A 26,297-nucleotide genomic window follows, 5' to 3' on the forward strand; every position below is an offset into this window, starting at 1 on the left:
GGAACAGCACTCATCCAGGCAAGGCGAGAATATTCCATCACGCTCCTGACTTGTGCCTTGTGGGTGGTGGATAGGTTTTAGGGAGTCAGGATATGAATTTCTGGCTGCTCTTATAACCACAGTATTTATATGGCTGGTTCAGTTCAGTTTCTGGTCAATGGTGACCGCCAGGATGTCGATAGTGGAGGATTTACTGATTTTTTTTTAATGCATTCACGGGATGTGGGTTTTGCTGGCTGGGCCAGCATTTATTGTCCATTCTTAGTTGCCCTTGAGAAGGTGTGGTGGTGAGCTACCTTCTTGAATCGCTGCAGTCCATGTGGTGTAGGGACACCTAGAGTGCTGTTACCAAGGAAGTTCCAAACTTTTGACCCAGTGACTGTGAACGAACTACAATATAGTTCCAAAAGAAGATGGTGTGGGGCTTGGAGGGGAACTTGCAGGTGGTGGTTTTCCCACGCATCTACTGCCCTTGTCCTTCTAGGTGGTACAGGTCGTGAGTTTGGAAGCTGCTATCAAAGAGGCCTTGGTGAGTTGCTACAGTGCATCTTGTACATGGTACACACTGTGCATCCATGGTGGAGCAAGTGAATGTTGAATGTAGTGGATGGGTACACCCAGTGCTGCTAGGAAAGGAGTTCCAGAATTTTGACCCAGTGACATTAAAGGAACGGCAATATATTTCCAAGTCAGATGGGGAACTTCCAGGTGGTGTGTTCCCATCTATCTGCTGCCCATATCCTTCTAGATGGTGATGGTCATAGGTTTGGAAGGTGCTGTCTAAGGAGCCTTGGTGAATTCCTGCAATGCATCTTGTAGATGGTACACACTGCTGCTACTGTGTGTCAGTAGTGAAGGGAATGAATGTTTGTGGATGTGGTGCCAATCAAGCAGGATGTTGTCAAGCTTCTTTGAGTGTTGTAGGAGCCGCATTCATCCAGGCAAGTAGGGAGTATTCCATGACATTCCTGACTTGTGCCTCATCCTCACCAACCTGCCTGTTGCAGATGCATCTGTCCATGACAGTATTGGTAGGAGTGACCACTGCACAGTCCTTGTATTGCAACTGATTCTCAAGGGGAGAGGGTTGGATTCTCTCTTGTTGGAGATGGTCATTGCCTAGCAATGTGTCCCAGTTTTGATTTCTGAAAATCTAGTCACCCTGAACAGCTGGAACCAATGGCATAGAGATGAGCAGGATGGCAGCTCTTATAAAATGAAATTTGAGGGAGTGTTAGATACAGATTACAAGATCATTAAAACCCAGGGTGGGATAAGGCTCTATGAATGGGGTGGGCTTCAGCAAAATCAAACTGGTACAAATATCTATGTAGAGACAGTAAAAAGAAAAGCAGAGAAAGACGATTCAACCTCAAAAAATTGGAGGGTAAACCTTAGAACGTGTTGGGAGGTGCAAATAAATAAACATTGTGAGCCATCAGAGCAGTCAAAAATGATAAACTCAAGAGGGGGTTTTGGAAAGACACTGCTGGAAACAAAATGTGATTCAGCAAAAATATAACAAAAGAGAGAAAATAAGAAAGATGGAAGAGGATTGAATGTTAACAAGAATGAAACTTGTCACGGTTTCAATGTTGCTTTTGTAAATATGCAAAGCATTAGAAATAACGTCAAGGTAGATTCACTAATTACAATTGTAGAATAAAACCAGACCCACTGAAGTCTCATGGCATCAGGTCAAACATGGGCAAGGAAACTTCCTGTTTACCATATACCACCCTCCCTCAGCTGATGAATCAGGGCTCCTCCATGTTGAACACTACGGGAGGAAGCACTGAGCGTGGCAAGGGCGCAGAATGTACTCTCGTTGGGGACTTCAATGTCCATCACCAAGACTGGCTCAGTAGCACCACTGCAGACCGAGTCCTAAAGGACTGAGCTGCTGGACTGGGTGTGCGGCAGGTGGAGAAGGAACCAACAAAGAGGGGAAAAGGACTTGACCTTATCCTCACCAACCTGCCTGTCACAGGTGCATCTGTCCATGACAGTATTGATAGGAGTGACTAACACACAGTCCTTGTGGAGATGGAATCCAGTCTTCACATTGAGGATATCCTTTATTGTGTTGTATAGCACTACCACTATGCTAATTGGGATAGATTTAGCAACTCAAGACTGGACAACCATGAGGCATTGTGGGTCATCAGCAGCAGCACAAGTGCGCTCAATCACAATCTGTAATCTCATGGCTCAGCATATCCTCCACTCTACCATTACCATGAAGCCAGTGGATAAACTCTGGTTCAATGAAGAGTGCAGGAAGGCATGCCAGGAGCTGCACCAGGCATACCAAAAATGGAGGTGTCAACCTGGTGAAGCTATAACACAGGACTACTTGCCTGCCAAGCAGCATAAGCAGCAAGTGTTAGACAGGGCTAAGCGATTCTACAATTAACGGATCAGATCTAAACTCTGCAGTCCTGCCACATCCAGTCGTGAATGGTGGTGGACAATTAAATAACTGGGGATTACCACTGACCAGAAACTGAACTGAACTAGCCATATAAATACTGTGGCTACAAGTACAGGTCAGGGGCTAGGAATCCTGTGGTCATTAACTCTCAACTTGACTCCCCAAAGCCTGTCCACCATCTACAAAATGCAGGTCAGGAGTGTGATGGAATACTCACCACTTGCCTGGATGAGTGCAGCTCCAACAACACTCAAGAAGCTTGTCACCATATGGGACAAAGCAAACCACTTGATTGGCACCCCACTGACAAACATTCACTCCCTCCACCACTGACACACAGTAGCAGCAGGGTGTACCATCTACAAGATGCACTGCAGGAATTCACCAAGCTTCCTTAGACAGTACCTTCCAAACCCATGACTTCAACCATCAAGAAGGACAAGGACAGCAGACACATGGGAACACCACCACCTGGAAGTTCCCCTCCAAGTCACTCATCACCCTGATTTGGAATTATGTCGCTGTTCCTTCACTGTTGCTGGAGCAAAATCCTGGAACTCCCTCCCTATAAAAGTGTACACCTACACCACATGGACTACACCGGCATAAGAAGACAGCTCACCACCACCTTCTCGTGCAATTAGGGATCAGCAACAAATGCTGTCCTACCCTTTCAAACTTGACAGAAACCTGACTTTCAAAAACTAGCAGTTGAATATCCCTGACCGTAATATTTGCAGGAGTTGGAAAAAAACAAAAAGGAAGGAGGGGTAACCTTATGAATTAAAGCTGCACTGTTTTTGCTATGTTTTTATCAATGTTTTTAATGATTAATCAGGAAAACTGAAGCCATCATTATTTTCATTCCCCACCACAAACACTGTTCCTATCCACTGATTTCATCATTTTCCATGGCAAAATTCTGATTGCAACCTCAGTGTCACATCTGACTCAAGATGAGCTCCAGAGCTCACATCTCTAAGATTGCTTATTCCCACGTCTAACGTTGTCCAGCTTTGCCATTGTCTCAGCTTATATGTTGCTGAAACACTCGTTCATGTTTTTGTTACCTCTGAACTTGACTATTCCAGTGCACTCCTGGTTGGCCTCTTTCTTGCATTCTACCCTCCATAAACTTGAGGTCATCAAAATCTCTGCTGTCTATCTTATTGCTCACACCAAACTCTGTTTACCTATGACCCCAGTGCTCGCTCACTTACATAGGCACCCAGTCAAGCAACATCTTGATTTTCAAATTCTTATCTTATTTCCAAATCCCTCCACTGCCTTGCCCCTCTTTATTTCTATAATGGCCTTTTGAGTATTCTCAATTTTAACTGCTTCACCACTGGTAAGCTGCCTAGGCCCTAAGCACAGGAATGTCCTCCCCTACACCACTCTAATTCACTTTCCTTCTTTAAAACACTTCTTAAAACCTACCTCTTTGACCAAGCTTTTAGTCATCTGACCTAATGTCTCCTTAGGTGGTTGATGTCATTTTTTTTAATTTAAAAAGCTCCTGTGAAGTGACCCAAGGACATTTTATTACATTAAAGGTGCTATATAAATACAAGTTGTTGTTGATGGTGCAGTAAAGTCTAAAAAAAACTGTAAATGATCTGTTACTTTAATAGGGAGTACATCAAAGGTCACTGAATAGGGAACAGAAGATGGGACTTGCAGGCAATTTAGAGAGATCTGCAGTGATCATAGATTTGTAATTAAGGTGAAACTTCAATTCTTCTAAAGCACAAATGTAAAAAAGCACACTTCTGAAAGACCAAGCCTTATACTTTCACTTTTCTTTCATTTCTCACCTCACAGCAGTTCTTTGAAGACTGAAGTGTACATGGGAATGATTGTATTTAAAGAAGATCATATTTGTTACCAGAAGTTTTTATTCAGTTGCAATTTGACAGATAAACTGTGGAATGTTTTGTTCCGAGATTTTAGCTGTTACTCTTCCATAACCACCAGGGCGCAGCAGATGCTGTATCAACGGGAAAAAAATGTCCCATTGGTTTTAATCAAAACATTTTAAAATTCAACAATCAGCACCAGCAGAAGAAATAGCACTGTGCATAAATACACTCCAAAGCTGTGCCAGACATCCAATTACATAGAGGTTTACAGCACAGAAAGAGGTCATTCAGCCCAACCAGGCCATGCTGGTGTTTGGGATCCATACGTGTCTCGTCCACATTTTATTTTCTCAACCTATCAACAAATCCTTCTATTCCTTTCTGCCCCATGTTCTTATCAAGCTTCCCTTCAACCATTCCATGCAGTAGCAAATTTCACATTCTAATCACTGAGTCAAGAAGTTCCTCCTGAATTCCTTAATGTATTTAGTAGTGACACCCTCTTTACACCCTCTAGATTTAGACACCCCAAGTGGAAATATCCTCTCCACGTGCAACCTATTGAACCCCCTTATAATTTTAAAAACCTATCATCAGTTTTCCTGTGAGTTTAATTTCAAGAGAAAAGATTCCTCACATAATGGCCGTACCCCCACAGTTCTGGTGTTATCCCAGTGAATCTTTTTTGGCACTTTCTCCAACGCCATTATTTTTGGGATATGGGGCAGGATTTTTCAGATGGTGGGCTTTCCTGCTCCGCCATTCAAAGAGTCAGTGGGGAGCACATCCCTGCTGATCACAGCAATCCCATAGCTATTTAATGCTCCAAGTATCTTTAATTACCTGGAGATGGAACTTCTGCCCCTCACATGGGAGGGATTTCCACCTCAGAGCTGATGTCCATTCCCGGCAGCACCAGTGGAAGCCTGTGCCCAAGGCTGGGACTACAAACGGTCCCCAGATTCTAAGTCCAGGACCAGGTACGTGCAGGACATTCCAAAGCAGGGAGAGGTGGTGAGGCCCAAGGTGGGAGGGGATCTTGGTGGAGAAAACAAAGGGGAGAGAGCACACTTTCAAGGCTTACAAAGCACATACCTGACCTATGTGTGACTTCACACACCATTTCTGTCTATTCACACCGCAGTTGGGTCCTCAGTGCAGTTTGCGAGCCATGCTGGAGGAGTGAGTGCATGAGGAGTGTGAGTGCAGAGGCAGGCCAGTTATAGAAAGTTCTTCAACATAGTATCCCAGCTCCCAAAATTGGAGGCTTCCTAAACCTTACCCTTCACTTCTCCAACCAGAGCCCATGTCACCTCGGATCACCCATGCTCATTCTAAGCCCCATGTATCCTCCATGCCCCTTCAGGTTTATCATGCCACCTCTATGCCATCACCATAGACTTTTACAGCACAGAAGGTGGCCATTCGGCCCATCGTGTCCATGCCAGGCAAAAAAGGTTTGACTACGCTAATCCCATTTTCCAGGATTGATCCATAGCTAGAGGCTATTGCAATGCAAGTGAATATCTAAATTCTTCTTAAATGTTACGAGTGTTTCTGACTCAACCACCCTTTCAGGCGGAGAGTTTCAGACTCCCACCACCCACTGGGTGAAAAATTTCTCAACTCCCCTCTTAGCTTTCTCTCTCTTACCTTAAATCTATGCCCCTTATTTATTGACCCCTCTAATAATGGAAAAAGTACCTTCCTATCCACTTTATCTATGCCTCTCATACTCTTACACACCTCAATCAGGTCCCCTCTCAACCTTCGCTGTTTGACTCCAGAGGGTGGTGGGAGTCTGAAATTCTCTGCCTGAAAGGGTGGTTGAGTCAGAAACACTCATAACATTCAAGAAGAATTTAGATATTCACTTGCATTGCAATAGCTTCCAGCTATGGATCAATCTTTCCTCATAGCTCAGGCCCTCCAGCCCAGGCAGCATTCTGGTGAATCTCCTCTGACAGCCCTGTAACGAAACACAGTTTAAAAAGGGTGAATGTTTCTTCTGCCATCGAAATGGACGCCTCATGAGACTGTTAAGATAGAATTAGGCAGACTTTCAGACAAAAGCAAAAACTCAATGAGATAAACAGGGTTGAAAAGCCTGAAGTAATAAATGCTGATATCTATTCGCTGTATAATTTAAAAGGTAGGAAGAAGGTGCCTATGTAACCATGAGAGTGAATGAGAAGCCTTTCGTGGAGATGGATACTGAAGCAGCCGCTACGGTGATTGGTGAGCATATGGACCTGAATCACAGAGAACGTAAGCTAAATTTAGAAGAAATTGATGAAAAATGGAAAAACTTACACAGGAGAAAACATACAGGTCAATGGCTTATGTAAAGTCACAGTACACTACGGTGGTCAAAGAGTGAGATTACCTTTGATGGTAGTAGCAGGTGAGAGACCTAGTCTCCTCAGATGAAACAGGCTGAAAGAAATTAAATTGGAATGGGCTGAAATCTTCCAACTGAAAACTAATGGGTTATCACAGTTAGTGGAAAAATATGCCACAATCTTCAAGGAAGAATTGAAAAATTGAAGGGCTACAAGCAAAAATTGATGTCGTTCCAGAAGCAACACAGAGATTCATGAAGGCGAGACCAGTAGCTTATGCAATGTGGGATAAGGTAGATGCCGAACTGGACAGATTAGAAAAACTGGGAGTGATACAACCACTACAATTGTCAGAGTGGGCAGCTCCAAGTGTACCTGTTCTCAAACCTGACCAAAACATTAGGATATGCGGGGACTATAAATTAACAGTTAATAAAGTGGCAAAATTGGACAGATACCCTATGCCAAAAATAGAAGATAGATACACTAAACTGGCAGGTGGAAAGGCCTACACAAAGTTAGATATGAGTCATGAGCCATAAGTACACATAAGGGATTGTACCAATACACCTGTTTACCATTTGCGCCACATTCCAAAGAACAAGGGGAAGTTTACTACAGGGATTGCCCCACGTTGCAGTTTACTTGGATGATGTTCTCATGACTGGACTCACTGAAAAGGAACATTTGATGAACTTGGAAGAAGTTTTGAAATGTTTTTCGCAGGTTTGAGTGTGGGTGAATAAAGAAAAGTGCACATTCCAAGCAAAAGAGGTAACTTACCTCGGGCACAAGATAGATTCACCAGGCCTATATCTAGTTGAAGAAAAAGTGAAAGCCATTAAAGAAGCCCCAACACCAAAGGATACATTAGAACTGAAATCATTCTCGGGGATAATAAATTACTGGCACCACTGTATTAGTTACTCAAGAAACACCAGAGATAGTCATGGCAAACAATATAAGAAGAAGCTTTCACGAATTGAAGCAGTTGCTACAATCTTCTACACTGCTGGTACATTTTGATCCAAAGAAAGAGTTGACATTAACATGTGATGCATCAGCTTATGGAGTGGGAGCAGTACTTTCCCATCAAATGGATGATGGATCAGAATGACCTATATGATGTGTGTCGAGAGCATTTAGCACTGCAGAGAAAAAGTACTCACAAATTGAAAAAAGTAGTCCTGGCAACCACTTTCGGTGTTAAGAAGTTTCATCAATTTGTACATGGTCATCATTTTACTGTCATAATGGACCGCAGCCATTATTGGTGAAGACAAGGCTATACCTTCTATAGTTTCAGCAAGAGTACAAAGATGGGCACTGATCTTAGCAGCGTATGAGTATACTTTCATTCAAAGACCCAGAAGTCAAATTGAAAATGCAGATGCAGTTGTTTACCCTTGCAAGTAAAAGATGTTCCAATTCCTCAGGAATTCATCTTGTTGAACTCCCTGGACTCATCACCAATATGTGTAAAACAAATTAAAGATTTTATCCAAAGTGAGAAATCAAGTTCTTTACGGTTGGTCACAAACACACGAGTCTGCTGAAATGAAGCCGTATTTCCAGAGAAGATGAGAGATAACCAGCCAAGAAGGTATTTTAATGTGGGGCCCTTGTGCAATTGTTTCCCCAAAAGGACGAAAGCCATTATTAACTGAACTTCATAGTGCTCATCCTGGAATTTCCAAAAATGAAAGCAATAGCACGTAGCTATATGTGGTGGCCAGAAATGGATGGAGAGGTAGAAAACTTAGTGAGAAGTTGTATGCAATGTCAACAAGTGCAAAAATTACCTGCAACAGCCCCATTACACCCCTGGGAGTGGCCAGGAAGGACATGGGTACGAGTACGCATCAACAGTGTGGGACCTTATATGGGAACAATATTTCTCCTTATCATAGACTCTCATTCAAAATGAATGGATGTATGCAAAGTGAGGTCACCCGCATCTTCAGCGACAATGGACAGGCTGTGACAAAGCGTCACTATAAATGGATTAGGTGAAGTGTTAGTATCAGATAATGAAACAGTATTCAGAAGTGCTGAAATTAACCAATTTACAAGCCTCAATAGTATTGTTCATGTGAAAACATCTCCATACAATCCTTCTTCAAACAGACTCACTGAGAGAGAGGTTCAGACATTCAAATCTGGTATGAAGAAATTATCTGGAGATTCGATTGCGACTAAATTAACGATTTATTTTCCATTATAGAGCCACCCCTCATTCGACAACAAGTGTCACACCCGCGGAATTGTTCATGAAGCGCCAGCACCAGTTGAGGCTGACCCTAATCATGCCAAACTTGGGTTTGGGGGCGGTGGGTGGTTGCGGAGGGTAGAGAGAAAGCAGGAAAGTCAGAAAATTGGACATGATTGTCATAGTCAGGACAGAAAATTTAATGTAGAAGAGACAGTATTTGTGAAAAATTTTAGAGAAGGACCAGCATGGTTGTTCAGTGAAATAAGTGCTGTAACAGGATCTCTTTGCTGCCAGGTAAAAGTTGGAGATCGAATAGTAAGAAGACATGTGGATCACATATGAAGCGGAGAAGTCAGATTTCGAGAAGTGATTCCACCGTGTTCAAGACGGAATTAGCACTTCCTGTTGAGAGAACTCAACAAAGTTTTTTCATTCATTCTCGGGATGCGGGCTTCGCTGGCTGGGCCAGCATATATTGCCCATCCCTAGTTGCCATTGAGAAGGTGGTGGTGAGCTGCCTTCTTGAACCGCTGCAGTCCATGTGGTGTAGGTACACCCACAATGCTGTTAGGAAGGGAGTTCCAGGATTTTGACCCAGCGACAGCAAAGGAACTGTGATATATTTCCAAGTCAGGATGGTGAGTGACTTGGAGGGGAACTTCCAGGTGGTGGTGTTCCCATCTATCTGCTGCCCTTGTCCTTCTGGGTGGTAGTGGTTGTGGGTTTGGAAGGTGCTGTCTAAGGAGCCTTGGTGAATGAAGGGCCGACTGTACCTGAAAGAGTGGAAGAAACAAATTTACCGGCACCTGTTGTAGAACGTGATGTTCAGACGACTTCAGTAAGAGATACTCCAAGCTTCAGGAGCTGTAGAGCCAAGATGTTCTGTATGCATAAGGAAACCCCTCAGTGAGACTGACATTGTAAATAACTGATGTGTGTAAATAACTTGATATATTGAAAAATTGTAAAATGTATTTTTCAGTAAAGGGGGAGGGATGTAGCAATCCAAGATGTAATATACCTTTAAGCATTGTAATGTTAAGGTCACATGACCTTATTGTCCAATAGCAGAGTAGCATGGGCTACCTCTATGTGAGAGAGTCTTGAGTTAGTCACTGATGAGTGACGCCAGAGTTTTATGTCATAACTGTAGAGTTTAGTTTGTAAATGAACAGCGTGTGTTTATTTTAACAACAATCTCCGGATGTTCTCTGTCTCTGTACCAACTCGGTCACCCCAAAACAAACAAGCAACCGGATCCTTTAGCCGCTACAAACCAAGGGCACTGGATCCAACAGTGTCAGGTCACTCTCAAATATATGGGTTAAAGTCAACATCTACAGGCAGGGATAAAACCTCATCAACTAAGTCCCACAGATGATTTTAAATTCCCTATTCGGTTCTTGTTGGGCACCCCATCATCCATCCTTCAAAGTAGCCCCTTTCGCCAGCACTGCAGCAGCTTGTTGGGACGTACAGCTGCACCTTGCAGAACAGGAGTCAAATCTTTCTTAACAACCTTCAGAGTTGAAACCCAGGAGAATTTTTCAGATGACTTCTGCATGGTAGCAAATGCTAGTACTACATCTTCTTTCTGTTCAAAATGCCTTAATCAATAAGTAAATGAAATGGAAATCCACTTACATAATGGAATAAACACAGAGCTCCATGCATTACACTCTAAATCACTATTAGAAGCAATGATTCACAACTTGGCTTCCTCTGAATTATCAAATCAGATCATTACATCCATTTTAGTGGAGCACTTGGTAAACCTATCAATGAAGCAAATGCTTGCCCAAAATATCCAGTTGTGCAATAATCTAGAGTTATCTCTTTAGAACAGAATAATGTTATTATGGCAATGGTTCAATGTCATTTGCAGCCTTTCCAACTTTAATGTTCAATAAGGCCGTAAAAACTGTTTGTACCGGTTTCAATTTATATTATTGAATTCCTCGAGGAGGATTAAGAATGCCATATATTATAATGTCTCTAACCTCAGCATAAGTCATTCAGCTAACTAAGTACTGTACTGAAGACATAATGATACATAATGAAAAATCATGAAATCTCAGACAGTGACAGGGAGCTGATGAGTTTCTTGTATAATTGTTTTTCCATTTGTGCCTGTTTCTTTTAATCTTATAAATTCAGTCACTGTCGCTTTCTTTGTTACAAAAGTATTTTGTTTTATTCAGTCTAGTTTTTTTTAAAAAAGAAACTAGTCATTCCCTTGGCATTGTTTATGACTAAAATATTAAACAGAACATTAAAACTCCATTATCACTCATCTCCTAGTTATTTGTATTTGCTCCCGTCAAGTTTTTGTTTTTCTTAAATATTTACTGTATATAATTACCCTTCTTGAATGATTCTTTCTATTGCTTCTAAATGTATTTATTTATGCAAATAACATTCTGTACTCAACAACTGCACATGCCCAATAGCAATTTAATTTTTAAAAAATGTACCCACTGGATTTTTAGAATTCTTTTGAAAAGGTTAAAAGAGTTTGATAATCAAGTCCAGGTAGTGCATTGGCCAGGAGGGAGCTAAGATAGTTTTGGGGTAGACTGGTTTCAATTAGAAAGCAGGGTCAAGTGGAAGACTCACAGTAAGGGGGCACTCATACCAGGAGGAAATGACTGAACTTGGCTGTAACACCAGGAAAGTGGACATGGGAGCAAGCTAGGTCAAGGCTGAGGCCATGAAGGAACCTTGGAGCTTCTGTATGGTGGGAGAGAGAGGACAGTAGACAGCCTGGGATTGCACAATGCCGTTGGGAGCTGTCGTTTTATTTCCTGCTTATACTGCATCCGTCTCGTATAACTGCGATCTTTGGACATGCTGTGATGCAGCCTCTGTCAGCTGTGCAGTGGTTTAAAGGAGTTGCAGCAGAGTAGTCTGGCTTTGAACATCAGGCATCAGCTGTGCTGGGAGTATCAGCGGACGCTGTACCAGTGGTCAGAAATGTTTATGATGCTAGCTGGGGAGTAGTAGTCCATACATTGGAGTGAGGCAAGGTAAAAGGGACACCAGCTGAGCTGACTGAAACATGCACCAGCTCATTTAGAATTTCCCTTCCACCTCACCTCAAACCATTAAACAAACTCGTAGTTATTTATAGAGACATCATGGGGTGGATGGGGGTAAATGATCATGGTAGCTTCATAAAGTCACTACCGTAAATAAAAAAGAAACATTTAAATTGAGAATAGATTCATATAGTATTATTAATTATTTTCAACTTTTGTTATTCATCAATCAGAAAGAAAAGTTCAGAAACCGAGAAACTAAATGGAGAAATAAACCTGACCAATAGACAAGAAATTTAATTTTAAAGATTTTTTTTTCATTAACCAGCAAGTAGCAACAACCTCAGAGTTGTTGGCTTAAAAGAGATACCGAGGCCCACTGTGGTGGAACTGAACTATTATTAGCAATGTCACAATCATAAGCTCAGAAATACTTCAACATATTATTGTAGGTCCCTCACAACATGATTCCTTCAAGTATTCTGTTCTCAATATTTGCTGCTGAAAAAAAAAATTCCAAGCAAAATTTCTGAAACGGACTTAGTACATCAGCAAGATATGATCTATGGTCTGGCATCACTGACAGCACATATAAGTGTGCTCCTAGCAATCCTCTGCCAGCAATATTTGAGCTGGATTATATCAGTCTATTATTGGAGATCAAAGTACAAAACTTGAGTAGTGTAAAACTAAATAAACTACATTAAAAAACAGGCTGTAAACCAGATGTAGCTTGAGTCATTTGTTGATGTGAACAGCTCATTTTTCACTGAATGTGAACTGTACTTTTCATCAGCTGTACTTACATTTGAACGTGCTTCTCAGTCTTTCAGTTTGCATCAACAGTGGCAGGTATAAAGGAATTGGTTTCAGGCAGGATGCAAACTTTCCTTGCTAAATACACTGACATTCCATGCTGTGCCAAAAAAATCCTCAACCATTTGGAGCAGTTTTTGAAGAACACCACAAACTCAAAACAAAAATACCTTCCCCATGAGGTAAACAAAGCAAGTAGAAAAAACCCATTCCCTATGTCACACATGTATTGTGAATCCAATCCATTTGCCCTCAATCAAGAATTCAAAAGTTTCCCTAACCACCATTGCAAGATCTTGTATTTTAAGCACAATAGTTCAATATGTGTTTTAGCAGGAGATTATTATTCCACCACATTCACCTCCACAGCTTAGTATTTTTTTTTAAGTCTAATAATTTATGCTCGGCATGCATCATGTGAGCAATTAGCTGCAATATTCACAGGCCAGGTACACTAGAGGGCACATGTGAGCACATTGATTCTCCCTGGGAAAGTGGTAAGAATCTACTACACTATTGTAACAAGTGCAATTGAAAGAATACAATTTTTAAAAATGGAATAATTTTATTATTTTCTCACCAAATATATTCCCTAGCCATTCTCGCTCGGAGAAGTTAAGTCCTTGGTGGATTCAGTTTCACCACCATCCCCCCCCATACACTAAGATAAGAAAAGGATAGGGAAATACCATATGGTTCAACAAACCAGTCTGTCCACGCACAAGGCAGCCATTGATCGCTAATGACCTATCATCCCAGTCATGCAATCACTTGGGAAAGGGAAAGAAAAGGGAACAAAGAAAAACTCTGGGAATTATTCTCTAACCCCTGAAGACAACTGAGCAGTCTTCAGGAGATGGCGGTAACCCATAAATCCTTCCAACCCCAGCTAACCTGCAACATGCCCACCGTAATGAAAAATGCCCTTCTATCTCTGAAACTTGTCCAGTTCCTTTGGGAATCTCTGCTCGCTGCATGGTTCGATAATCTGTTGTGTGTGCACATTATTTGTGTGCGAGGCTTCACAATGAGTCAGAAGAATATTTTCAGAGGGTACCATGGCTGAACCTAAATCAGTTCACACTCAACAAACATGTACACACTTCAGCCAGGGGTTGCTGGATAGGGGTGAAGAGTGAGAACTGTGGCCAATTCTCCACCTTCCTTACTCAGGACCACTTTTTCCCAATGATCAGCTGAGGACAGACAAAAGATCAAATCTGCAAGCAATCCTAGTTCATGCAATTCAAATGTTTACTGAATAAACATTTGGGGAAACTACTCTTGGTCCTTTCAATATCAACTACTCCAATATACCAAATTGCAAGGACCTTTGCGGAGTTTCTATTAAACGTAGATATCTACGGTGAATGGTCACTCTCCACTATTGGAATGTGAAACTTGTCTCTTCAATGATTACCTCTTAAGGCCCATGTTAAGTTGGAAAACAACAACATTTGTCTTCCTGTGGAAGACAAGCATGGAAGCCAGACAGGAATGGAAAATGCTAGAGAAAGTATTTTAAAAGGTTTTAAAGACATAAATCAATAACCCAAGTGTAATCTTCACAAGTAATGGGTCTGTAAGATGACAATTCCAGTAAGATAACCACATGGAGAGGTGAGAAGTACAGTGTTAGGGCAGGACATGCGATGGAGCAATCTGGAAAACACATTTAACGTTTTCCTTTAGTAACCACAGATCTCTATCATTGAGCCCTCAAGTCACATCTCAAAACAACCAGACCATACTTCCAGTGCTCTTTCCTATGCAATAACTAATGGATATGAACACTTGGCTTATTAGGCAATGAAGTACTTCAGAATCATTCCAGCGGATGGTTTGTCTATATCAATGAAATTCATTATAAATGCTCTTTAGAAAGTCTAATTTCAAGCAAAGGAAGTAACTTCATGCCACAGATATTTTATCACATCCTAACACAGTAACAACTGTTACCAAGAGATTGAGATGCTCTAAGCTATAAACAGCAAAGAGAACTGTGAACATCAATGCTTCCAGCCAAGTTTGCCAACAGAGACTATGTTGACCTGGTCATCAATTCCTACACTGACACTTACTTATAAACAACAGTGACTGAAATCAATTTTAATCTCCTTCTGGAAGTATTTGGCAAGATCTACAATTCAATAAGAAATGTGTAAAAAAAAACTCATTTCAACCACAGTTATCTATGTTGAACGCAGGAGTGAAAACATGGGATGCATAAATTCACCTGCTGTCTGCTCTGTGCTGAATCATCAAACATAAGCTGGAGTGACAATGGGTCAGCACAATTAACTGGCACGATTTGAATACAAGTATCCAAAAATGAGTAACAACTGGCCAGCCAGCCCTGTTTTGATGATAGCTGGTCATCCCAAGGCCAAGGGCACAGTCTGCCTCACTGTGATGATGTCTCACAATGGAACACACGAACAACCACTGAAAGCCACCATTATCTGTAGAAGTTAAGTAATAGCTCTTAAGATGGTGGCTAAGGGAATAAACTGGAAGTGGGTACAGGAGGAGAATGAGAGTTAACCATAATGAATTATCTTCACTTACCTTGCACAAAAATAAAGACCTAACTCAATTACTGCGTGAGGAATAATGAGTACAACACAACTGGTTACATAAGAACAAGGAGCAGGAGTAGGCTATTTGGACTCACGAGCCTGCTCCGCTATTTAATAAGGTCATGGCTGATCTAATAGTAACCTCAAATCTGCATCCCACCTACCCCTGATAACCTTTCATTCCCTTACTTACCAAGGATCTATCCACCTCTACCTTAAAAATATTCAAAGACTCTGCTTCCACCCCCTTTTCAAGAAGAGTTCTAAAGACTCATGGCCCTTAGAAAAAATTTCACCTCATGTCCATTTTAAATGGGCGAACAGTGATTTTTAATCAGTGTCCAATCTAGATTCTCCCACCAGAGGAAACATCCTCTCCACATCCACCCTGTCAAGACCCCTCAGGGTCTTATATGTTTCAGTCACATCATCTCTTACTCTCCTAAACTCTAGCGGTTACAAGCCTAGCCTGTCCTATCTTTCCTCATAAGGCACCCACCCATTCCAGGTATTAGTCTGGTAAACCTTCTCTGAACTACTTCCAACGCATTTACATCCTTCCTTAAATAAGGTGACCAATACTGTACACAGTACTCCAGATGTCATCTCATGAGTGCTCTGTATAGCTGAAGCATAACCTCCCTATTTTTGTATTAAATTCCCCTTGCAATAAATGATAACATTCTATTCACTTTCCTAATTACTTGCTGTGCCTGCATATTAGCCTTTTGCAATTCATGCATTAAGACACGCAGATCCCTCTGAATCTCAGAGCTCTGCAATCACTCACCATTTAGATAATATGCTTCTCTTTTATTCTTCCTGCCGCTGTAGCCTCTCTATGTCCTCTTCACAACTTACTTTCCGACCTATCTTTGTGTCATCAGCAAATTTGGCAACCACCCCGTCAATCACTTCATCCAAGTCATTTCTATAAATTGTAAACAGTTGGTCCCAGCACTGATCCTTGTGGCACACCATTCCTTATATCTTGCCAGCCTGAAAAAGGCCCATTTATGCCTACCCTCTGCTTCCTGTTAGCGAACCAATCTTCTATCCATGCCAATATGTCACCCCCTATACCATGAGTTTTTAATTTTTCACATAACCTTTGATGTGGCACTTTATCAAATGCCTTCTGGAAATCTAAGTACTGTACATGCCCCGGTTCCCCTTTATCCACAGCACATATTACTTCCTCAAAGAGCTCCAATAAGTTGGTTAAAACATGATTTCCCTTTGACAAAACTATGTTGACTCTGCCTGATTACCTTGAACTTATCCAATCATGCTATAGCTACTTTAATAATAGCTTCTAACGTTTTCCTCATGGCAGATGTTAAGCTAACTGGCCTGCAGTTTCTCACTTTGTGTCTCCTTCCCTTTTTGAATAACGGAGTTACAGTTGGTATCCTCCAATCGAACAGGACCTTCCCCGAATCTAGGGAGTTTTGGAAAATTAAAACCAATGAATCAACTATCTCACTAGCTTCTTTTAAGATCCTAGGGTGAAGTCCATCAGACCCAGGCACTTGTCACCCTGCAGCAATTTACTCAGTACCACTTCTCTGGTGATTGTAATATTCCTGAGTTCCTCCCTCCCTTCCATGTCCTGATTTATAGCTGCTTCCAGGATGCTGAGGTTATACAGGCGTTGAAAGGTCATAGGGAGCACTAGAAAGGAGCACAGCAGAATGCTTACCTTTTGGTTTCTTCATCTGAGGTAAGCTGCTGATTGTAGTCGCCTGAATAATTTCAACGACAATTTGATACCTGTTTGAGAGACAGAATTTTGAATTCTTAGGCTTAAGAATTATTTGCATTCAGAACTTCCTGACAATTCCATAAAAATACAGTAACCATAGCAACTACAGCACTGGCTCTCGACCGAGACTCAAGTTTAAATTCCCTCAATGGATTTTAGACTAAGTGACAACCTGTTCAAGTCTTTTTGAAATGTTGAGGAAGTTTATCAGGAAAATAGGGAAGCTGTCTGAGTAGAAATAGTCAGTGATGAGAATGCATAAATTTAGGATCATCAGCAAAAGAACTATTTTATTTTACAAAGAGAATCATCAGGACACAGAACGCCCATCAGAAATGATGGTGGTAGCAGAATACATACTAGCTTTCAAAAGGGAAGGAGATAAATATTTGAAAAGTAAAAATTTAGAATATCAAAAAAGGGCAGGGATTAACTCTTTTAGCATAATGAGCGAACTGGCTTTCTGTGTTATAGAATTCTAGGATTCTACCCTTGCAGACAAATGTCACAAAAACACTGACTGATTGAGGCAAGTTATTTCCCTATATTTTCTCTAACTTCTCAGGGTATTTAACCATGCCTTCCTTCTTCAACACCTCTCCTCTGATATTTTCACTCCATGGGACTGCCCTCACGTGGTTCCATCCTTTCTTCCCCAACGTTGACAATATATCTGCATATTTTCATCACATTCATAAAGAGTCCCCAAAATATATCCACACAATCTCCCACACGTTCCTCACCTTGCACTCTCCCTCAATGATACAACATTTAAGCATGATTCTAGCTTGCTGATAGCTAATTCTAGCTAGGCATTACTTCATCGTTTTCACAATGTGCTTTCAGCTTACCTGGCATTAGGTCATGTGGGAGTCAACATTTCCTCCAGCCAAATATCAGGAAATCAGAAATCATGTTTTTCAGTCGGTGATGAACTTTACATCCTCACTACTAATTCCACGCTTCCTTGCTACTAATTCCATCCCCGTCCTCAACAATTAGCTCATGACCATGGGTATAAATAAGTATCAGCTGTGGCTCAATGGGTAACACTCCTGCCTCCGAGTCAGAAGGTTGCAGGTTCAAGTCCCACTCCAAGACTTGAGCACAAAAATCTAGGTTGGCACTCCAGAGCAGTACTGAGGGAGTGCTGCACTGTTGGAGGTGTCATCTTTTAGATGAAATATTAAAACGTATTAAACTACTCTCAGGTGAGCATGAAAGATCCCACACTCTATTTCAAAGAGGAGCAGAGGAGATATTCCTGGTGTCCTGGTCCATCAATAAACATCACTAAAACAGATTACCTTATCATGTTTCTGTTTGTAGGAATTTGTTGTGCACAAATTGGCTTCCAATTACAACAGTGCGTTACAACTGTGGCCACACTTCAAAAGTGTTTTGTTGGCTGTAAAACTCTTTGGAATTTTCATAGGTATTGTAAGGTGCTATATAAATTCAAGTCTTTCTTTTCTTTCTTTCTCAATCACTAGCTCAGGTTGAAAGCAATCTTGGTGTCCAATTCAAGTCAAAGGTGAGTTTCAAACACCATATTCTGCCCATCACCAAGTGGAGTTATTTTCACCCCTTCTCACAGCTAAAATTCTTATCCAGGATCGCATGGTCTGGAGGCCTCATTTTTCTATATCTTCCTGCCAGCCTCCTATCCTCTTCGCACAATAAATACCAAATTATTCAAAACTCAACTTCTTTTATGTTATCCTGCATCAAGTTCCAATTGTCTATCAATCGCACCTTTGATAAAATAATTACTCCTAAGTTTCAGGATTTCATTTAGGCTCGTTCTTTATTCTTCAATGCACTGAAATTCAACTCCTTGTGCTCACTTTCAAATCTCGCTTTGGGCATGTACTATTGCCTTGCATTTCCTACCACAGCCTTAGTCCTCCAATCCTGGCCCTCCGCATATCCTACCCTTCAGCTGATGGCAGAATCTTCAGCCATCATCTCTCTACTCATATCCCTACCATTAAATGCTTACTCAACATGGTCTTGTATCCATTCCTTATGTTTTTGCTGTGAAGCATTGTAAAATGCTACAGTTTTCTACATTGGGAGCATTGTATGCAGCCTCACAGATCTGGGGCTTATTATGTACTTTCTAGTCTGAATTTTATATTGTAGACATGTAAGCTGCAGTCATCACTATTGCAGTTGTTCATGTTTGTGCTATTTACCCCATGGATGTTTCAATTGTTTAGTTAGAGGATTTCAAATCAAATGCCAGTTTTAAGGGCCTTGATAAAAGGGCAGAGTTTTCCCAAATGTCAAATGCACATCTGCCATTACACTTAACCAATACTCCAGCATTGGGCTTTCTAATTTCTGGATGTGTAAAGGACAACGAGATGGTGTATTCTAGTTCTCGCAGTAGGATTCTACTTCTGCTGGAGGAGGAATAAATGGATGATGTTTCACCGATACCACATACTGTTGAAGAGTGGAATCTCTCATTTACGTTATTTGTTCGATATTTCCTGCTTTCAGGAAGGCTCAATTTATACAATCAGAGAAAAAAAAATGCCACGTCCATTTTGTAAATAATTGAGGGGGGAAATTTTCCTGGATTGGTGCCCAGGCACATGGGGTCATCTGGGCACAGTAAATATTAGACATGTCAAAGGACTGCACCAGATTTTCCAATATTCTTTGCACTCAGGCAGTTCAGTACACTGGAAAATAAATCCAGGAAAATAACACTTCACAATCAGTAAACATCTGATAGCTGGCGAAGTGTTCAGTTCCGCTCGCAATTCCTCAGATAACGAAGCAGTCTGCTGATAAGTGACAAGTAGCATTCACACCATGCAAGTGCCAGGCAATGACTATCTTCAACAAAAGAGAATCTAACCATTGCCCCTTTACATTCAGGTCTTCATCACTGAATGCTCCACCATCAGTGGGTCACCACTGACCAGAAACTGAAATGCACCAGCCACACACACTTTGGCAACAAGACCAGGTCAAAGATTCGGTAATACGCAGCAAGTGGCTCACTCCATAGACTCCCCAAATCCTTCCCACAAACTGCAAGGCACAAATCAGGCATAAGATGGAATACTTTGCACTAGCCTGGGTGAGTACACCTCCAAAAACACAAGAAACTTAACACTATCCAGGACAAAGCAGCATATTCGATTGGCACCCCATTTGCCACTATAAACATTCACTCCCTTCACCACCAGCACACTGTCACTGCAGTGTGTACCACCTACAAAATGCACTGCAGCAATGCGCCAAGGCTTCTTCGAAAGCACTTCCCAAACCTGTGACCTCTACCACCTAGTCAAACAAAGGTAGCAGATGCACAAGAATGCCATCACCTGCATGCTTCCTCCCTCCAAGTCACATGGCATCCCTGTCTTGGAAATATTTCACCATTCCTTCATCACCGCTGGGTCAAGATCTTGGAGCTCCCAATCTCTCAGCACTGTGGGAATCCACATGGACTGCAGCGATTGAAGAAGGTGGCTCACCACCAGCTTCTCAAGGGAAATTAGTTATGGGCAACAAATGCTGGCTTAACCAGTGACACCTAGATCCCATGAATGAGTAGAAGAATCCTGTTGAAATTCAGACCAGAAATTAGACCATGTGCCCCAACCCTGAGAAAGCATACAATTTAGAAAACTATGGAATTTTAATATGCGTGATGAATTCCCAATAACCTAAAACGATATGCAAAATTAAGGAAGACATATTGGTCTAAAACCAATGTTAAATAAAGCACAAAGCACAAGCTGAAGGTGGGTATTATACCAAGGGGTTACTTATTCATTGTGAAATACTGTTGGCCATCCAGTATACAGGAGAGGCACTTTGTAAATACAATCTTTTTATTTATCTTATCCAAGGTCTCCCACTCATAGGATTCAACTGCCTGTTCAACTATTCCAGAAGGACTTTTGCCTCCACTGAATCTATTCTGCCAGCCATTCGCAATATTAAACACTCTTGTGAAGAGCAGTTTCCTGACATCAGTACTGAATTCAGTGTGGATCCATATGCACATGTCTTTAGTTGTGGCTGAACATCAACTAGTGCTCAACATTAATCACTCCTATTCCACTTATCTATCTTACTGATGTTCGGCCATTTGCCTCTTTTCAACATGGCAGATGATCCAGAGATTTTCTAACTTGTGCACAAAACTCAATCCATTGACACAGGGGTCAGCTTTCTGGCCTCAGTTTGCATTGCCCTAGGTGGCCAGAACTAAACGTGGTATTCAAACCATAACATAACCAGAGCACAAAACAGCCAGAGTATGATGACCTCAGAGGTGTACGCTGATAATTTGGCAAAGTCGCACAGCATTCTGCTATTTTCTTTTATTAATTGCTGCAATGACTGGACAAGAATTGTTAACCAACACCACTCTCATATTCCTTCGGCCTCTCTCCTACCTAATTCAACACTCCAAGTTTAGGAACCAGTATAAATCCGACCAAATTGCATTGCTTTTCTGAATCCAGGTTATTTGCACGCATTAGAAAAAGCTGATGTCCAACAACAACCCTGACGGCACTCCATCTTTTGTAGCAACATTTCATGTTTAATTTTACTTTCCAACATCCAACTGGAATGCCCAGCTCACAAAGGAAAATCCATCAAGATGGATTGTCAAGCAGGAGCTCCTACTTCACAACTTTGTTGAGCTGCTTTTCTTTTTGATATTTTTATATAGCTCCTCAAAGTCCATTCATAATCATCAATGGTCCAGGACTTCCGTTCCCCGGAGGGTTGTATCCAGACGGTGATTGCCACTCTACGACAGTTCTGGGCGAATGTCATTAGTACGCCAACTGATAGAAAGCTAATGGGTATGGCATGCCTTGGATATTGTATCCGCCTTTTTTCAAAAAAAGGCCACATTAGCCTGTATCTCAATTAATTGGACCTGCCCCATCATGACACACAAATGGTGCCTTCAGTCTTCTTTACTTAAAATTCTTGGGTCCTTCCTATTTGTCATGGGACTTGGAGTTCTTGAAGCATCTTTCCAAGTGATGTCAAAATTAAAATCAAAGAAATTTCCCGTGATGGTTGGCATGGTAACAATGCCTTCTACAGATAATACATCCAAGTAGTAAACTTGGTGTCCATTATAAATGCAAGTATCTGGTGGAGTTCAAAACTTGGTAAGTTTGGTTTTGGTTTCTATCCATTTTTGGTTTCTATCCAGGATTAGTCTTGTAATTACATAAGTTAGGGGAAAAAGCAAATGCCCTTCCCACTCTCCAACCATTTATTCTCTATCATTGAAAACAGGAAGGCCCAGAAAATTCTCTCACTGGTTTTGCAGTGTGAAGCATCTTGAGACACCACCATTCATAAACACATCTAAACACAACGGAAGATTACAGCAATACCAAAGTCTCTCATCAAATTCATCAATTGAGTCAGAAAGTTAGTCTTGCAGCTCTTGGTTCACTAATAATACAAAGTTCAGTGATTTACTTTCAAACATTGATTACCACTACATCCTTAAGATTTGTAGCAACTTTGCCGAGCCATTTTGACAACTTTGTTGTGCTGATCTTTATAGGCGCTTGCTATGCTGCAGATTAACACAAAATCAAACAGAATTGTCACTTAATTTATTCTAGTTGTAAAGAACAACAAAACAAAGACAGATATAGTTTCTATCTATCCATCAACCACGATCTACAGGAGCAATACAGCGTATTCTTATCTAAAAGGACAAGAGGATGATGATGGGGCAATTTTTTCTGATTCTGAAGAGAGTTAAATGAACAGTGTGTGCATTTGATTTCTAAATTCACTTTTTCTCAAAAACAAACACTGATATATCAGATCCAAACTCAGCCAGGGAAACATTAGTAGTTTTCATTCCAGATCATCTCTTCAACAGGAACACAAAATGATAGGCCATTTGCCAACCTTTCAAACCACCCACCATAGCAAGTCATTGAGCTCCTCATTTAAAGCATTTTTATTTTGCTCCTGCCTTGCCATCAATATTATCCCTTTCCCCACTGAAAGACATTGCCAAAGTTAGCCACTAGCCAGATATTGCTAATTGGAAATCCAGGTGTGGTTAATTGCATTTCTGATTAGTAATTACATTTAAGTACTGGGTATTAACAGTATCTATCTAAACCTCATAATAGATTATGTTTCAGAAAGAGAGTGACTTAGATTGAGTATGTGATCTCAATTACTCTTATTGCACATTGCATGCACATGTACATTAGTCCCTTGATGCATTTGTTGGTAAAATGGTAAGACTAAAAACAGGGTTTGCCAGTGTTTCTAATCGGTATGTGCAGTCACTGAATGGTGGTAGATGTTTGTTAAGTAAATATACGAATGAAGCATATTTACCTGTATCGTTAGACACTTTCCACTAATACATGTGCCATGGATCACAGCATAAAAGTCAACCCCAAATTTTCAGCCCCAAAAATCATGCTTTTACATATGCTGAACGTCTAAATCAACCCCCCTTTAGAGCTATGAAATGCTATACTCGCATTAGTAGTCGGCTTCAATTTTTCACCCGAGATGCACGGTTTCCTTACCTTATACTGTTAGCCAGCGAATGGGATCAAACAGATGAAATGGGCTGTGTTGTGAAGATGATACACGGGGAATTTAACATACTCCAACACAATGCAGGCCGCACATGGCACAGTCAGTGACAAACTGAAGTGGGTCCTCCAACAAAAGGAATGAAGCATGAAGCTGCTTTCAAGCTAAAAGTCATAACATTTGATAACTCATCAAAGAACTGTGATATAGTGAGGGAATTCAGTGTTAATGAGAAACTGATGTGAGAATGGAAGGAGGAATCTGCCCTGAAGGTGACATCCAAGACCAAATGCACCATCAGGACAGGGACCAGCCATTGGCCTGATCTTGAGAAGCATGTGTTGGAATGGGACCCTTGAGAAACATCAGAAATCTTACATTGCCACCAGAAACGCAATGCATATATATGCACTTAGGTGGACCAAATCAAACTTAGCGTGCAGCAAAGATTTCACACCAACGTTCAGTTAGTGTTGCCATATTATGAAACCAAACAGTCTAGTATTGCAGAAGACCAAACTCGCTCAGAGGCTACCAAATGACCTCAGTGCTAAAATGATCAGTTTCCAGTGATTCATCATCAGACAGCTGCAAAAACATGAGTACCCATAATACCACTTCAGCACATGAATGAAACACCCATGAATTTCATTATGCCCAGCAGCCAAACCGTGGAGTGGAATGGTTTGATAACAGTTCTAGTGCAAAAGACGAGGCGTGAGAGGACAAGATTCACAGTGGTAACAAGCCTACATAGCACATGGAACAAAATCAAAGCCAATGGTAATTTCCAAACATAAAACCACAACAAAAATCAAGTTCCCTGCAGGAGGTTTTGTGCATGTTCATGACATCAGTTGAATGGACAGGATGGAGCGAAGTTATGGATCGTTAGTGTGTGGAATTGGTGTCCCGGTGGCCTATGTAAGGAATGCAGCTTATTCGTGAGGGACATGTTCAGTTGCCTATGAAGAAATAACATCCACATTGTATGCTAGACCTGCTGGAATAACTGCAGAGTCCAACCTTTAGATGTGTGCTTCAACAAGCTATTCAAGGGTCATGTTCCCAGAAAGGATATACTTGCCATAGAGAAAGTGCAGTGAAGGTTCACCAGTCTGATTTCTGGGATTGTCATATGAGGAGAGATTGGGCCATCTAGGCCTGTTTTCACTGGAGTTTAAAAGAATGAGAGGGGATATCATTAAAATGTATAAAATTCTTACAGGGCCGAGCAGACTGGATGCAGGAATGCTGTTTCCTCTGACTGGGGGCGGGGTCTAGAACAAGGGGTCACAGTCTCAGGATACAGGATAGACCATTTAGGACTGTGATGAGGAGAAACTTCTTCACTCAGAGGGTGGTGAATCTGCGGAATTCCCTTCCACAGAGGGCTGTGGAGGCCGAGTCACTAAATATATTTAAGGAGGAAATGGATAGATTTCTAGACGCTAAAGGCATCAAGGGGTATGGGGAGAGAGCAGGAGTATGATGTTTAGATGGAGGGTCGGCCAAGATCATATTTAATGGCAGAGCAGGCTAGAAGGGGCGAATCACTGCAGGAGTTCCTCAGGTTAGTGTCCTAGGCCCAATCTTTTTTAGCTGCTTCATCAATGACCTCCCTCCCGTCATAAGGTCAGAAGTGGGGATGTTCACTGATGAACGCACAATATTCAGCACCATTCGTGACTTCTTAGGCACTGATGCAGTCTATGTCCAAATGCAGCAAGATCTGGACAATATCTAGGCTTGAGCTGACAAGTGGCATATAACATTCACGCCACACAAGTGCCACGCAATGGCCAGCTCCAACAAGGGAGAATGTAACCATCGCCCCTTGACTTTCAATGACATTACCATCACTGAATCCCCCACTATCAACAACCTGGTTGGGGTGGGGGGGGTTACCATTGACCAGAAACTGAACTGGACTAACCATATGAATGCTGTGGCCACAAGAGCAGGTCAGAGGCTAGGAATCCTACAGCAAGTAACTTAACCACCTGACTCCCCAAAGCCTGTCTACCATCTGCAAGGCACAAGTCAGGATTGTGATGGAATACTTTCCACTTGCCGGGATAACCACAGCTCCAACAACACTCAAGAAGCTCAACACCATCCAGGACAAAGCAGCTCACTTGATTGGCACCTCATCCATAAACATTTACTCCCTCCACAACCAATGCACAGTAGTAGCAGTGCATACCATCTACAAGATGCGCTGCAGGAAGTCACCAAGCCTCCTTAGTTAGCACCTTCCAATCCTACGACCACTACCATCTAGAAGGACAGGGGCAGCAGACATATGGGAACACCTCCACCTGCAATTTCCCCTCCAAGCCACTCACCATTCTGACTTGGAAGTATATCACTGTTCCTTCACTGTTGCTGGATCAAAATCCTGCAACTCCCTCCCTAACAGCACTGTGGGTATGCCTACACCACATGGGCTACAGTGGTTCAAGAAGGCAGCTCAACACCACCACCAACTCAAGGGCAATTAGGGATGGCAATAAAATGCTGGCCTAGCCAGCAACGGCCACATCCGAAGAATTATTTTTTTTAAATTACTAGTATTGTGTTTCTTTTCATATTTCAAAACGGCGACCACCCACACCAGCAATTCACACTTTATACTTGGCATACAAGTCAACCACCCCTTTTGGAAGGATT

At 41.6% G+C, this 26,297-nt stretch overlaps 1 protein-coding gene across 3 annotated transcripts in view; it reads right to left on the minus strand.

Annotated features, from left to right (window-relative positions):
• Positions 1–26,297, minus strand: part of snx25 (sorting nexin 25) — a 251,246-nt gene that overhangs the window by 80,274 nt on the left and 144,675 nt on the right. For all 3 annotated transcript variants that reach the window (XM_041186048.1, XM_041186047.1, XM_041186049.1), the window contains one exon: positions 16,986–17,056. In XM_041186048.1, the coding sequence (XP_041041982.1) occupies positions 16,986–17,056 (71 nt within the window). The remainder of the gene's footprint in view (positions 1–16,985; positions 17,057–26,297) is intronic.

This window comes from Carcharodon carcharias, chromosome 4 (assembly GCF_017639515.1).
Source record: "Carcharodon carcharias isolate sCarCar2 chromosome 4, sCarCar2.pri, whole genome shotgun sequence".
NCBI lineage: Eukaryota > Metazoa > Chordata > Chondrichthyes > Lamniformes > Lamnidae > Carcharodon > Carcharodon carcharias.